This window comes from Podarcis cretensis, assembly GCF_951804945.1.
Source record: "Podarcis cretensis genome assembly, chromosome: 6".
NCBI classification, from domain to species: Eukaryota; Metazoa; Chordata; class Lepidosauria; order Squamata; family Lacertidae; genus Podarcis; species Podarcis cretensis.
In genome coordinates, this window is record NC_137175.1 from 31,637,183 (window position 1) to 31,652,676 (window position 15,494).

Consider the following 15,494-nt stretch of genomic DNA (forward strand, 5'->3'; position numbering starts at 1 on the left):
GCAAACCAAACAGAGACATCTTGGAGAGCAACGCTATGGGGAGTGAAACTGTTATGTCTCCCTTCGGCTGCAATCCTATGTGCGCGTCTTTGAAAGCAAGCACAAAGAACTCAGGTAGATGAAGTTGCAGGTCCCCCTGAAGCATCTCTGTTGCTAAAAATAGCAACATGGGGTAGAATTCAATACAGCACAATGGAGGCCACTCCATCAGCACAAGCATTTATTGCCCGACAGAATGATCTCCGCTTTCCTCCCATCGTACACTGCACTGACCTTGCAGAGCAGATCTGGAGGAAGCCATGGGGGGAAGGGGGAGAAGCCCCAATGTGCTAGTGGGAGTCCTTGCTCTGGCTTCCGGTGGCGGAATGGGCTAGCTGAATCCGACCCATAGACCTTTAATAATAAACATAATAGACATGCACTTCAGGACAAGGAAGGCTGTAGGAGGATCAGGTGCCCATCACTTGATGAGAAAGCAAGCAGTAGTTTTCTGTAGAGTAAGAGGCACTCAAGACATGATTCCCAGAGGAATCATTCATTCCTCAAATACCATTTTATGAATGGCTTCTTGGTCTCTTTCAGCTAATGTTTTTGTAAAGAAACAATAGAGCTTACAATTGAAGAAGATTCAGTGGAAGGACGAAGGCAGATTGACCACGATGTGTTAGTGATAAGTGAGCTGCAAATATTTGAGACCAATCAATCAGAAATATGCCTCGTTGGGGATGGAGAGAGATTGCAACAGCAAAACCTCTCAGTTCTAGCTCATATGAGGGCCACTCTAGTCCTTAAAGCAAGGATGTGCATGAAAGTATATGAGAAATGGGACGAGTGGTCTTAGTTAATTCTGAGGAGCAGAGAATAAGGGGCTGAGCTGGATCTCCAGGTGCCAGGGTGAAATCACCCTGTTCTGCCCAGACCTTTGCCCCTCTCCATGCCTTGGAGAAGCAGAATAATAGTAGGCAAAAATAAGCAAATATAGTCAGCAGAATTTATTCACTGCAAAATTCAACTTAGCTTGGTGCAGAATTTAGAAGGAAAAAAATTAGCACAAAGTACACCAAGCCATTATGGTCTCTTCAGTTGTAAACATGTCAAAAGTTTACAAAAAATAAAATAAACAATATTTTTCCTGTTTTGCAAGTTATTTTAAATAATATGATGTCACAGACATTTACATTGCTGCATTACTAATTAGCTACATAATGAATTGAACTTCTGAATTTTATCACACATATGACAAAAACCTAAAACTCAAATTAAAAATACAAATTAAAAATTATGACTTGCAAGGTATCAATTGAAAGTCAGCCAAAATGCATGCAGGTTTCAGAATATTTGTTTTTTTTTAAAAATGTTGCCTGCTTGCAAAGATTTGTGGGTTTAAGAAGCTTCATGTTCATTTCAGCTTTCCAAGCCTCTTTTTTAATCTCACCGATAGAGGTGGCTGTGATAATCTTCTCTGCAGACTATAAGGATGACCTGCTGTTTTATAATAATAATAATAACAACAAAAAACTGACCCACTGAGCTTCTGATATGGATCAGTCAGGTTCTACTGCACCTCTAAAGAATATTCCTCCCAAATCCTCTCTGAAGGCTGATGTATATTTTTAAACAAAAACTAAAAGCCACATAGTACACAGCCCTTCCATGTGATTATACCACTTCATGAGTGGGTGACGTGGCTTGTTTAAACAATTGCTCACATCATGTGTCCTGTCTGTGGAAAGCAGACATGTCAGAGGTAGAGTGTGTTCTAGCTGATTATTCTGCCTGACATTCAAGTTTTCTACCGGCAGGGAGATTTGAGTTGCTTTTTCTCTTTTACATGGACAACCACTCTAACTTCTGATCCCCCAGCTGCATTCTCAAGTGGTACAGTTCCTGAAGAGCCAGCTCTCTTTGGAAGGGTACTTCCAAGGAAGCCAGGGCTTGCTCTCGCATATTGTCCTACCTTTCAGATCACATCCCTGCAGAAGTGTTGCAATACACACAAATCTGTGCTACTGAATCTGGAGGTGGGGAGAAGCAAAACCTGCCTGCTCCCCAAATCTCTCAGCAAAGCAGAAGAGTCAATGAAAAGAGAGATCCTTTGCTGGAGCCCTGAAAGTTGTTTGTATGAGCAGATAATGCATTACACCGGATGCTGAAGGATCCCCATTAATACCTTTTCTCTAAAACAGGGTTGACTCACAGGAACTAGCAACCATCAAAATATTTAGTAGAGCACTGGCAGCAACCATTGGAGAGTGTGACATAGGAGGAGCTCTGCCCTGAGATATGCAGCAGGCACACAACCCCCTGCCTCCCGTGGAACTTGGAATGTTCTGCAGCACTGAAAAGATGGTACCTCTTCTACCCATTCACTGTCTCATCTGTATTTTCATTCTATGGGCTCTGTGCTTGTTCACCCCTGCACTCAAGCAATTTCCTCTCTGTTAAACTATTCTTACAGAGGCAAGTTGATCACAAAGGGTTTTGAGATTTCCAGTTGAAAAACAAGCAACAACAAATGACAGAAGCAACTCTCCTTAGGAATAGCTACAGATACCCACTGTGTGGGGTGCGGAGAAATGGAAACAGACTGGAATTGTAGACATGGAGGACTCAGCATACTCTTTCTGTGAACTCCTGGTGCTCAACTGCACCGCAGCAGCCAAGCACAGAGGCTGATACAAAGCAACAATTGTTCTGAGCCATGGAGATGGCATCAGAGGCCTGAAGAAGAAAAGGTCTAGGTCTACTGATGCATTTCAGTAATCATGGGAAGTTTTATGCACGTGGACAGGAAGGCAACACAAACCATGCTTGCACGGCTCTTTCCCACAGGTCAGGTGCAGGAGAACTGGTAGTGCAAAACTGTACTCTTGTTTTATCAAGAGTGTCAGCACTCTGAATAGACCATACTGTGCACCACAGTGCAGGCTGGGTACATGGCCCAGTGCTGGTATTGTATGCTGGGCACACCTGGGGTAAACTATCCATGCAAATATGGTTGCAGAGCAAATCCAGGGCTTTTCCAATCTACTTGTACACAACGGCCCGGAGCACTTATGCTATGGTGGCATGTTCTGGTGGCAATTTTGCTAGCACCCTTCCCCCGCCCTCTTTCTCTGTACACCATATTGAATGCCTCGTTCTGGGGAAATCCTATAGTACAGCTGTTCTGAGAGGAGTTCTTAAGGCTTTGAAACCAGCTGTCTAGTGTTTCCTGAAGGACTGCTGTTTTCCTTCCCCACCCCTAGACCAAGGCAGGGAGGGCCAAGCAGCTTTGTTGATACTGCACTCCCTAATCCCTCACTGTGATGCCTTTTTCACAAAGAAGAGAGATGCATATCCTCAAACTGGCGACACACACTCTCTCTCTCTCACACACACACACACCCGATGCCATGGAAACAGCACAGACTGCTTCACGAGACTCTGGCAACATCCAGCTCTTGTAGGTCATGTTCCCACTGAGAGGGGGGAGGGACAGAAAGGTTTCCAGTGACCGAGAAACCACACCTCTAGCAAGACTCTCCCACTCTGTCCCCTGCCCACGTAGCACAGCCTCTGTGCTGCCGGTATCCCTGTTGAGCTAAGGTGAGACAGGAGATGCATGGTGTCACCCTGGGTATCTAAGAGCAGAGCCCCTCATCTGCAGCTGGCTCAGAAGTAGCCAGTCCCAGAGGTGCCGGAGGGACTGGCAGTTCCAGCGCATAGGTTGCTCTTCCATCAGCACGGCAGCAAGCGCAGCCCTCTCACTCACTCAGAGGCCCTGCTTTCTCTTCTACCCGGCTGCCATCAGAAGGGTGCAGCTTGCATCTGGAAGGGGAGTGGCGGACAGCTGAGCGCGACGGCCGAGCAAAACAGGAAGTCAGCGACTGGGAGCTGCAATCACAGGCCATGTCCTGCAAAGAGAGACAGAAGGAAAGGGTAGCGTGTGAAAAAGGATAGGCAACTTGAGATCTGTCGCAGTGCGGCAGTTAAAGGACCTTGTTCAAATCTTGCCCCAGCAAGAAACTCCCTACATGGCCTTGTTAAGGTATACCATTATGCTCTGACCCACCCCCTGCAACAAATCTGCAATATGGAGATGATAATGCAGTAGGACTTCACAGGGATGATATGAAGATAATGTATTTGAAGCATGATGGATAGCTGAAATGTATCATTAAAAGCCTAGCAACAGGTGAAGTGCTGTTTTTAACTAAATAGTTTAGGACCAGGTTATTGCCTTCTCCCACATGTACCTGCTTAGAGTTCCTCCTCAGAATGAAGTGAGGCAGGTAATTACCAGGGAGAGGGCCTTTTTGGTAGTGGCACCCTAGTTATGGAACAGGGAGGTTTGCCTGGTGCCACCCTTGTGGATTTTTCTGGAGCAAGACATTTCTGATTACCTATGCCTTGTGCAAGCTGGGCTGACACAGCCCAACCCTCTGGAACATGGCACACACAGGAAGATGAGAGAGCAGGGAAGTTCCATTACACAGCTAAAACTTGTTGAGGTAGCAGAACTGTTTAGCCATATGAATGCATTGCAAGAAAGGTTCCTGGCTTAGGTGCAACTTGATTTCCAAGTCTGCTTCATTTCATGATGTCTGTGACCTTTTAGATTACAATTCAGTCGAGGAGATTTGTATCATCTGCCTACATATTAATGCAAAAACAAACTGCAAGAAACCAGGGCAAGCAATTCTAGGGTGAGATTCACCTACAGAGTCCTGTCAGCGTTAAGTCCTGAGCAAGGGATTCTGCTTGTGCGATTGGGCTTCCCTCCCTTATCCCATGATGCCCCCAGAATTTGGGGGCGGGATCAGAACCCCCAGAACAGCACACAAGGAAGGAGAGGAGGGATTGTTCTGCCTGGCAAGCTGCAATGCTTGCAGTGGTAGGACATTCCATCCAATAAGCTACTCATGATCTGCAAATAGGAAGCTATAGAGTCAAAAAGGTGCGGATAGTTAACAACACCCTCGGTCTCACACTAAAATCAGGGTGTGTCCCCAATGGGTCCACTTGCCAAACCTGACCCCTTGTCTCTTTAAGTGCTTAGTGGTGGCCAAAGCAATATACGATGGCGGTAGTTGACATCCTTGCTTCTGGCCCTTGAAGTCTGCAGTGGATAGGAGATAATGCTATGCTACATTTCAGCTCACAGAAGGGCTGAAGGTAGGGGCAGGTTAGCGGTGGAGAACCTTTTGGCTGGAACAACTGATGTAAATTATACCTTTGTACAGCAGGCTAGTTTCTATACACATACACACCATCCTCTATCCAGGCAGCCAAAAGGGGTAATCAGAGTTCAGATACTTTTTAACTAGGCAGAAACACTTGGGGTGTGAAGAAGGGTCAGCAAGGGGTATATTCTGGTTCTGAGAGCCAGGTAGAGAGATTTGGTCCCCAGGCCTGAAGTCTCCCACCCCTGTCTTAAAGCAAGCAAGCACTACCTCATTGGCAATAATAGCAGAGATGATGTCTGGCTCCTTTAAGGCTCTGTCCTTGCCACCTTGGCCTGGGATGGACAGCTTTGGTTCCTCGCTGCAGCTCTGCTTCAAGGGCTTTTTGTCAAGGACCTTGGGGGTGTTTTCAGACTGCTGGAGCACAACTGAGGAGGAATGCTCCGGCTTCTTGCTGCTGCTGCTGTCTCCTCCTACCAGGTCTTTTTTCTCTGGAGCCAAAGTGGGGCTCTGAGTTCTGCCACACACATTCCGGAAAAACTCCTGCACTATCCCGTACTTAGGAGTTTCTGGCTTGGCTTTGCTTTCCTGGCATCCTGGCTTCCAGATGGACTCTGTGCTCCCAGAATGTTCCACAACATTGAACAAGCTGGACAGGCCATCGTTAATGTTGCTGAGAACTGGGCTGTCTCTAGTGGTGGTGGAACGAGCCCAGGCTGAGCCATTCTGTTTAGTCTGATGGAGGTTCCACAGGCTTCGGTCCTTGGAGTTGTCCAGCTTAGAAGATGATCTTCTTTGGAGTTTCGGAGAGCCGTACTTGGGGGAGCAACAGGGCCGTTCGATCCTGGAGTGGACTTTGTCCAGAGAGGTCGAGATCTGCTTGCTGCGAACGGATATAAGGGAGGAGCTTCGTGGGGACCAGCTCTTGCTGCTGTGTATGCTGCCCCTGGGCATGTCTGTCTGCAGACCGATGCTGACAGACTGGGTAGTCTGGGTACCAACACTGGCCAACCCCACTGTCTGGCTGGAAGTGCTCTTAACCTTTCTCTCCAGGGAGCTGGAGCGGATAGCTTGCCGGACACAGTTGGTGATCTCCTTCATGTCATCGCTCATGTTGCCGGAGATCTCAAGGTCATGCAGGGAAGGCGGAAATCTGGGCACAGGGGCCACAGCTTTCTCGCTAACAGTACTGCTGTCAAGCAGCTCTCGGTGCTGCTTGGAGAAGTTGCACAGCCACCGGCTGTACATGTTTTCGGAGCTGTCCGATTCTTCCTTAGGCTTGGCCATGGTGAACAGGAAGCCAGGCTCAACCATTATCTTCCCGTCTCTCTTGTGTACTAGGGGCGATTCCAACCTACGTACCACCGGTGGGCTATAATATATGCGGATCCCAGTCTTGTCGGGAGCAGTGTAGCTTCTCTGCACGTGTTTCTGGGCCTGATCCTGCACAGAGAAGCTGCTTGTCTGGGTGAAGTTGCATGACGAGACATCCAGCTTCTCTGTGGTCAGGCTCTCTGGCGTGGGCTGCTCACTATTCAGATAGGCACAGTTATTGGGGGCAAACCCTGCAGGGTCCTTCAAAGTGTCAGGCAACACCTGTGTAGCTGGAGAGCCCTTTTTGCTGCGGACGTTGTCTGTGATGATGGGACTGGTTTTGCCAGGAAGATAAGGAGAACAATCAAGCAAACTTTCAAATTCAGACATTGAGGAGACTGACTTGGTCCTGGATAGAAAAGAGAAGGGAGCAAGGACATTTATTAGGGAAGGTGTCTTATTTCTACCTCCAGGCTCTGTCCTTCCTAAGTAGAAGCTTTTTCCTGGTCGGGCTATATCTACTTTCCTGCTTCATGGTTCCTACACAAATGATGGCCAATTCTCCTATTATTTTCCAAGTCATCTCTTAAGATGACCAAGAAAACAAGAAAAATAGGATGGAAGGCATGCCTTCAATAATGTCAGAATGTACAGAAGACAGATGGATGCCTGCAGACCTGCCTTTCAAATTTTGCATTCCAAACTTCCATTTGGACATTCTGACATTACAAAGGCTAATGTCTTCTGCCATTCCCCACTATCTCCATTATCCCCTAAGTTATGAGTAGGGTAAATAATGTTGGGAAATGACCCCCAGATCCATAATTAATGCATGTGCAGAAAAGGCTAAAAGAGAAGTGAGAGTAACTGTGGTGAGTTCATTGCATTCACATTAATGCTACCTAATCCAGTTTCTCTCTCTCTCTCTCTTCTCTCTCTCTCTCTCTCTCTCTCTCTCTCTCTCTCTCTCTCACACACACACACACACACACACACTTACATGGAGTGTGATTCTTTGCACAGAGTTTTAGTCCTAGGCTCTTATTGCCTCTGAGTGTCGTGACTCCACACAGAGAGAGCACTTCTCTTGCAGTAGAATTGCTGTGAAGCTCAACAGAAGGTCCCACTTCCCACTCCAGTATTGTCCAATACAGTGTGAAAAGGGAAACAACTCATTTTGCACTAAGAATCTCCTAAAAGAATCTATGGGGTACTCTTTTGCTCAGGCTCACTAGGAATTTTTGCCTGCATTTTACAGATTTTTTTCTAAATCAGGAATGTGGAACCTGTGGCTCTCCAAATATCCCTGGCCTACAGTGCCCTTCATCCCTGACCAGCGTTCAAAATTCCCATTGTTCTAGGAACAGTTTGTGATAGGGAATTTCATATAGTGTGAGTAGTTTCTGAGCTCTGGGTGCAATACTGCACTTGAGATTTCAAATGAAAACTGCAGAGTGGTAGGAAAGGAGGACCTTTTTCTGCCTCCCCACTTCCAGCCACTCTCTGAAGACTAGAGAAGGGACTCTCATAAGAATATCAGGGGGGCAGACAGGGGAAGTATGGCTTTGGTGTTGTTGTTTTTTGCAGTCTTCAAATGAGGCCTAGACCATGTGAAAAATGAACATAAGGTTTTAGTTGCAGTTCATTCATTTTCAGCTTTGTATTCTTGTTATAAAAAAGCACACCTAGACACTCCATTGTGGTGCCTATAACCTATGTTTAAGGTGCCATTTAGCTCCTAGCTTTCATATCTCTGTTTCTAACACTGTCCCCGACCAGTAACCTTGCTGACTGGGGCTGATGGGCATTGGGAGCCTAACAACATCTGGGTGGCCACAGAATCCCTACCCCTGTCCTAAATAATCACCTACAGGGAACACAAAGAAGACAGGTGGGGGGGAAATAATAGCATACAGTTATTAAAAGGCAATACCATTATCAAGGTAACATGTTTTGTGTTTTCAACAAGGGAGTAGAATAAAAGCATGCTAAGAAATAAGAGCATGCACACCATTTAGTTCTGTCCCTGAAAGATGCAATGAGGGTCAAATAGTTCCATGGTAATGTGCATTATGTATATTTACACTTGCTGAAGGCAGAGGTATGGAAGCTGGTAAATTATACAGATAGGCTCACATGCAAACAACCAAGCAGTCTATATTTTCTGCCCCAATGTGGCATCAGGTATTGCCCAGCTACCAATTTTGCACAGAGAAGGAAAACACATGTTACCGCACCCCATGGCCTCAATGTGCTTTCCTCACCAATTGTTAAGCTTGAGTATGGCTAGAGGAGCCGGCTGACTGTTTTCCAGATGGTGAAGAGTTGAAGGAAGAAGCAAAACTTAGAAGCTGCACACATCTCACCTTTTTAAGTTGCTTCCTTTCATGTCTGTTTCGGAAACAGTTTCTTTGTCGGTGATTTTCTCATTGAGAGTCTGAAAGGAACATTAGAGAGGCCTTTTATCATCAGTAGTGCCTTGCAACATCATGGCAGGCCTAGAGAAGCTTAGCTAAAGAGGGCAGAGGGGTCAGCTTCCCAGAGGAATGTAAGGCTTCACTTGGCACTTAAGCAGCAAAAAAGGGTTCTGTGGGGATTTCCCCTAAATTTCAGAATTCAGTGAGATGTCAGGAGCTCAGTCAAAATGCTCATTGCTCTAGGTCATGGGTGGACAAACTAAGGCCCAGGGGCCGGATCCAGCCCAACCGCCTTCTTAATCCGGCCCATGTTTTTACGTGTTTTTACATGAGTAGAATGTGTCCTTTTATTTAAAATGCATCTCTGGGTTATTTGTGGGGCATAGGAATTCATTTTTATTTATTTTTCAAAATATATTCTGGCCCCCCACAAGGTCTGAGGGACAGTGGACTGGCCCCCTGCTGAAAAAGTTTGCTGACCCCTGCTCTAGGTGTTACAGTTTTCATTGAAATGCACTTCAAAGTTAGCTGAAATCTGAAGTCCTATTAAGAGATCAAAAATAGCAATCATGACCAAGGCTAGGATATTTTAATGCATGCAGGTTAATTCTACAGATGCAGCATTCCACAGCACAAAGGTGCAGAGATGGAAATAGCTGACCCTGTTGAATTTCTGTCTGTCACACAGCCCCTCTCAGGAAACACATTCCTAATATCCTCACCATAAGTAATAAGAGACATGTAACCTATTTAGTGAATGCCTTGCTGAACCAGGAGGAGGTATAGCTAACCCTGTGTCCGAAGAAGAAGAAGAAGAAGGAGTTTGGATTTGATATCCTGCTTTATCACTACCCGAAGGAGTCTCAAAGCGGCTAACATTCTCCTTTCCGTTCCTCCCCCACAACAAACACTCTGTGAGGTGAGTGAGGCTGAGAGACTTCAAAGAAGTGTGACTAGCCCAAGGTCACCCAGCAGCTGCATGTGGAGGAGCGGAGACGCGAACCCGGTTCCCCAGATTACGAGACTACCTCTCTTAACCACTACACCACACAGCCAACCATAGGCATCTGGAATGCTCACAAGTATCAAATGTGATCATTCCCTTATAATTTGTCCCCAGCATAATTCTACAGCTTCAATTCACCTTTCTGGGGCAAGGTTTTAGTTCACACCCAACACATGTCATCTCTGCCTGAATTTTACAGGTTAGGATAAAGCCGTTCCTGTCCAGCTTACCTCTTTCCAGCTACTGCCATGCTTCTCCATTTCAGAGTTTTTCAAAGCCCAGAGGTCAGCTCCCTTCTGCAGCTGAAAGACAAAGCAATTCTAGTGCTGGGCCTGCACATGAGCCAATTTGTCCTCTATGTGGCATTGCAGTGGACAATAACCTTTTTTTGTTGTTGTTCAGTTTCTAATGAGTGCACTGCAAAGTTCAGCCCCTGCAGGGATATCCCACTGGCATCACAGTACTCAGGGGATATTGGGTGTTCCTTGCAGCACCCACATATTTCTGGCAGAGACACTGTTTCAAAAAATCAATCACTAATAGAGAAACTGGAGCTTGGGGGCAGATGTGTTGCTTAGGATCCATTTTGACAGAGGGTCAGGCTGGGGATGAGTCAATGAAACATTAACTGCTGGCAAAGGAATGTGTTCAGTGTGCCACTGGGGGACAGACAGATCTATTCCACCATTGCAGATCATGCAAAATCTACGGGGGAGAAGAGGATCTCGAGTTTTATTTAGGTGCCTCATTTGTAGCCAACTGAAGTCCAAAACACACATGCATCTACAGTAACATAGCTGGTTCACAATTCATGAACCCTAATTTCTCTGCATGGTTTGGGGTGGAATGTGTGGTGGTGGAAGGAAGGCGGGGCTTTTGTGTCTTTAACAGCTGTGAGGCAGGCAGAAATGCAACAGGTCAAGCCTCTTCTAGTCTGGAAATCATGGGGAAAGCTTAATATGTTGACACTCTGGCTGCCAGTCAGCTTATTAATTGTGTGTGGATCCTGATTTATCTTTGGGCCCTGTACCCCATCTGCAAAAGAGGAGATAAAATTGCATATAATGCCAAGTGCAGTCAGATTATATGCAAATTTATCCTCTTATATAAGTTTGTATCGAATTTTAGTCCTACTCAGCATCACCCAGTCGAATTTTGTTGGAACCTGGAACCAGAAAATCATGTTGGCAGCTCTGCACAAGAGGGGGTTATGTGTACCCCGCTAGCATGTGTGCTGCATGCAAGCACATGCATGTATTCATGGGAACAAGGAAGCCTAGGGGATCGGCATTTGTTGGCCAGCATCATTATCCTGATTCATATTATTATTATGCTTTTATCCTGCCCTTCCTCCATGATGCTCAGAAAGCATACAGAGCTGTCCTTCTCTCAAACACCTTGAGAAATAGGCTAGTGATTCCATGGCTGGGCAGGGATTTAAATCCAGGACTGGAATCAACCACAACACTCTGCATCTATACCCACACTTATGCTCATGCAGGGACATCCATTGCTGCCAGCCTATATTGATTCTGCTAAGGGAATGCACATTATATTCACACTTTCTGAAATACTTGCTGAGACTTTGGAGGGCAAGTTGCACCCACAAAATGCATTCCGTTCTCACCTGATTTATTTTGTTCTGCAGCTCCTTCACTTGCTGCTCTGCCTGCTGCCGTTCATCCTTGAATCGGTCCAGGAGCTCCAGCTTCTCCTGGTCCCAGTTCTTCTCGCTGATCTGCAGCTGCTTGGTCAGGTCCATGACGGCGCTGTACGACTCAGCCAGGAGGTGCTGGTGCTCCTCCCTCTCCCTCTTCAGAGCTGTCTTCCAGTCAGAGAGCGCTCGCTCTGTCAAGCCTTTTCCAGGCTTGGATTCCAGCTGTGCGGGACAAAGGGAGAGGCTGTGTCAAGGAACCCAATTAAATCTAAGGCCGCAGCTTCCTTGCCTTTGTCTAAGATTGGTTATGGGAGACTGTTTGGCTTGCTGTGCTGGAAAGGTGCACAGGTTCAATGGAATATATTCATGGCAGAATTACTGGTTAGGAATTGGAGCACTTCATATCCTTTCTCCAAAGCAGCCAATATTTAACACAGTCAGAACAAGGTATGTCAAAGTAACTAAAAACTTGGTTATGTTCCCCTTTTTCCATTTGGCAAAAATCAGACTTGGGCCACATTCACACCATACATATAAAGCACTATGATGCCACTTTAAACACTCATGGCTTCCCACAAACAATTCTGGGAACTGTAATTTGTTAGAGGTGCTGGGAGTTGTTAAAGGTAAAGGTAAAGGTACCCCTGCCCGTACGGGCCAGTCTTGACAGACTCTGGGGTTGTGCGCCCATCTCACTTAAGAGGCCAGGGGCCAGCGCTGTCCAGAGACACTTCCGGGTCATGTGGCCAGCGTGACAAAGCTGCATCTGGCGAGCCAGAGCTGCACACGGAAACGCCGTTTACCTTCCCGCTGGTAAGCGGTCCCTATTTATCTACTTGCACCCGGAGGTGCTTTCGAACTGCTAGGTTGGCAGGCGCTGGGACCGAGCAGCGGGAGCGCACCCCGCCGCAGGGATTCGAACCGCCGACCTTTCAATCGGCAAGTCCTAGGTGCTGAGGCTTTAACCCACAGCGCCACCTGCGTCCCCGCTGGGAGTTGTTAGGGGACCCCTATTCCCCTCACAGAGCTACAGTTCTCAGTGTTCATAAGCAAGCAATCCCTCTTCACAGGGAACTCTGGGAACTGTATCTTTATTTTAGGGAAGTGTGGTGGGGAAGAAACAGGCAGTGGAGGAAAGGAGATCAGGGCAGCAGGCAACCATGGTGCTGACAAGTTGGGGCAATCCACGGCTACATTTGACAGCTCTGTGTAGCCAGAATCAGGAGACTGGCCAGCCCCATGATCTCCAGCTTCATCTTTGACAGCCTCCTGGACTGCACAGCTAGCTATCAATTGCAGCCAGAGACTGTGTAGCTGGCCAACCCCATGATCTCCATCTGTAGTGACTGCACAAGTGAAGTGCAAGTCCCAATCTGACTCTGGGTAAGCCTGAAGGGGCACTATGCTTGCCTTTAATTCGGATTGTTCTCATTCAAGCAGTGGTTCTTGCATTTCTGAGCACTGCTGCTTTAAATAATTACCTATTTCTAGCAGGAATTAATACTAACAAGCATGAGTCTGGGACCCCATGAGAGAGCTATAAAGGTCAGCTTTTTAGATGTTGCACATCATTACTCTGCTTGCAGGAGTATGAACTGGGCTTCAGCCCTTTTTATGGAAGGAGTTACTTTAAGCAGTGGCGTAGCGTGGGTTGTCAGCACCCGGGGCAAGGCAAGTAATTTGTGCCCCCTAACCTGTGGATTTGCGCCCCCTAACCCTACCCCTAACCCTAACCCCCAGAAGTTGTGCCCGGTGCGGGCGGCCCCCCCTGCACCCCCCACGCTACGCCACTGACTTTAAGGAGCAAAATACTCAGTTTTCTCAAGGATCAGCACATAGCTAATGCAGCAACCAGCTGTCTGGAAACAGGGAGATAATAGACAAGGTTCCATAACATCAAGAAAAGGTTCCCATAACAAATGAAGATCAAGGCCAGAGAGCTGTTGGAGAAATAGTTTGTTCCCATAACATACTAACCATAAACTGTCACAAACAGAAAGCAAATTATGATATTCCCCTTTCGAATGTGATAGATTAATTGCTATTGCTGATGCAGAAGAAAGAGAGAATAGTGACTGAAGTTGATAAAAAACAGATTAAGAACTACCGCCCTATATCACTACTTAATGTGGATTATAAAATTTTTGCAGACATTTTGGCAAAAAGATTAAAGAAGGTGCTGGTGGAGGAGATCCATAAAGATCAGGCAGGCTTTCTCCCGGGTAGGCATATATCTACCAATGTAAGGAATATAACTGACATTATAGAAATGTTGACAGTGAACATTAATACGAAGGCAGTTTTAATTTTTGTGGACGCGGAGAAAGCCTTTGACAATATATCTTGGAAATTTATGAAAAAGAATCTCCACGGGATGGGGGTAGGCCAAAGGTTTGAAAATGGTATAAGTGCAATTTATTCTGAGCAAAAGGCAAAGCTAATTGTAAATAATGTGGTTATGGATGAATTACCTATAGAAAAAGGGACACGTCAGGGGTGCCCAATATCCCCATTACTTTTTATATCGGTCCTGGAGGTTCTGCTAAATATGATTAGGGGGGACCAGCTGGTAAAAGGGATTCAGGTCGGAGCCAGACACTGCAAATTAAAGGCCTTTGCAGATGACTTAGTATTGACCTTGCAAGAGCCAGACACTAGTACCAAAAGAGCTCTAGAACTAATTCAAGTATTCGGCCAGGTCGCAGGATTTAAGTTGAACAAACAAAAAACCAAGGTACTGGAAAAAAACTTAACAAATGTTGAAAGAGATAGATTCCAAGAGGAAACGGGGTTAGTGGTGGCAAAGAGTGTAAAATACCTGGGGATTAACATGACATCTAAGAATGTAAACTTATTTAAGGATAACTATGATAAGTGCTGGACTGAGATAAAGAAAGATTTAGAAACATGGTCAAACCTGAAGCTTTCCTTGTTAGGTCGAATCGCAGTAATCAAAATGAATGTATTGCCTAGAATGTTATTTTTGTTTCAGACATTACAAATTGTTGATAAACTGGACTGTTTCAAGAAGTGGCAGAAAGATATATCTAAATTTGTCTGGCAGGGCAAAAAGCCCAGAATTAAGTTTAAGATACTTACCGATTCTAAAGAAAGAGGGGGGTTTGCCCTGCCGGACTTAAGACTCTACTATGAATCGGCAGCTTTCTGCTGGTTAAAAGATTGGCTACTTCTTGAAAACGCAGACATTTTAGATTTGGAAGGATTTGATAATAATTTTGGTTGGCATGCATATATCTGGTATGACAAGGTTAAAGTGTATAAGGGTTTTAAAAATCACATTGTCAGGAAAGCACTATATAATGTTTGGATACGGTACAAAGATTTACTGGAAAATAAAACTCCCAGGTGGCTTTCACCAATGGAGGCCAAGGAGGTAAAGAACTCAATATGAGAACTAATTGGCCAAAATATTCTGAAATCTTAGAACAAGAAGGTGGTGAACTTAAATTACAAAGCTATGAGAAAATAAAGTCCAAGGTACAAGATTGGCTCCATTATTTTCAAATAATGGAGGCCTATAAACAAGACAGGAAAATTGGTTTCCAGGTGGAGAAATCGAAACTAGAAACAGAACTGTTAGAACCCAATACTAAGAATCTATCAAGAATGTATAACTTGCTGTTGAAGTGGAATACATTAGATGAGACAGTGAAGTCTGCTATGGTTAAATGGGCACAGGACATAGGTCATGACATTATGTTTGCTGACTGGGAGCAGTTATGGACCACAGGTATTAAATTCACGGCATGTAATGCCTTACGAGAAAACATTATGAAAATGATTTACAGGTGGTACATGACCCCAGTCAAGCTTGCGAAGGTTTATCATTTGCCCAATAACAAATGTTGGAAATGTAAAGAGACTGAAGGTACCTTTTTCCACCTTTGGTGGACCTGCCCAAAGATTAAGGCCTT

At 45.6% G+C, this 15,494-nt stretch overlaps 1 protein-coding gene across 4 annotated transcripts in view; it reads right to left on the reverse strand.

Annotated features, from left to right (window-relative positions):
* Nucleotides 1–977: 977 nt before the first annotated feature.
* The window catches only part of MTCL2 (microtubule crosslinking factor 2), a 90,528-nt gene continuing 76,011 nt past the window's right edge, over nucleotides 978–15,494 (reverse strand). For 3 of the 4 annotated variants that reach the window (XM_079978834.1, XM_079978835.1, XM_079978833.1), the window contains exons 11-15: nucleotides 11,530–11,781; nucleotides 10,133–10,204; nucleotides 8,846–8,916; nucleotides 5,436–6,888; nucleotides 978–3,896 (exon numbers count right to left, since the gene is read on the reverse strand). In XM_079978834.1, coding sequence (XP_079834960.1) covers nucleotides 3,747–3,896; nucleotides 5,436–6,888; nucleotides 8,846–8,916; nucleotides 10,133–10,204; nucleotides 11,530–11,781 — 1,998 coding nt within the window. In that variant the 3' untranslated portion in view covers nucleotides 978–3,746. The remainder of the gene's footprint in view (nucleotides 3,897–5,435; nucleotides 6,889–8,845; nucleotides 8,917–10,132; nucleotides 10,205–11,529; nucleotides 11,782–15,494) is intronic. The other variant, XM_079978836.1, reaches the window with a different exon arrangement.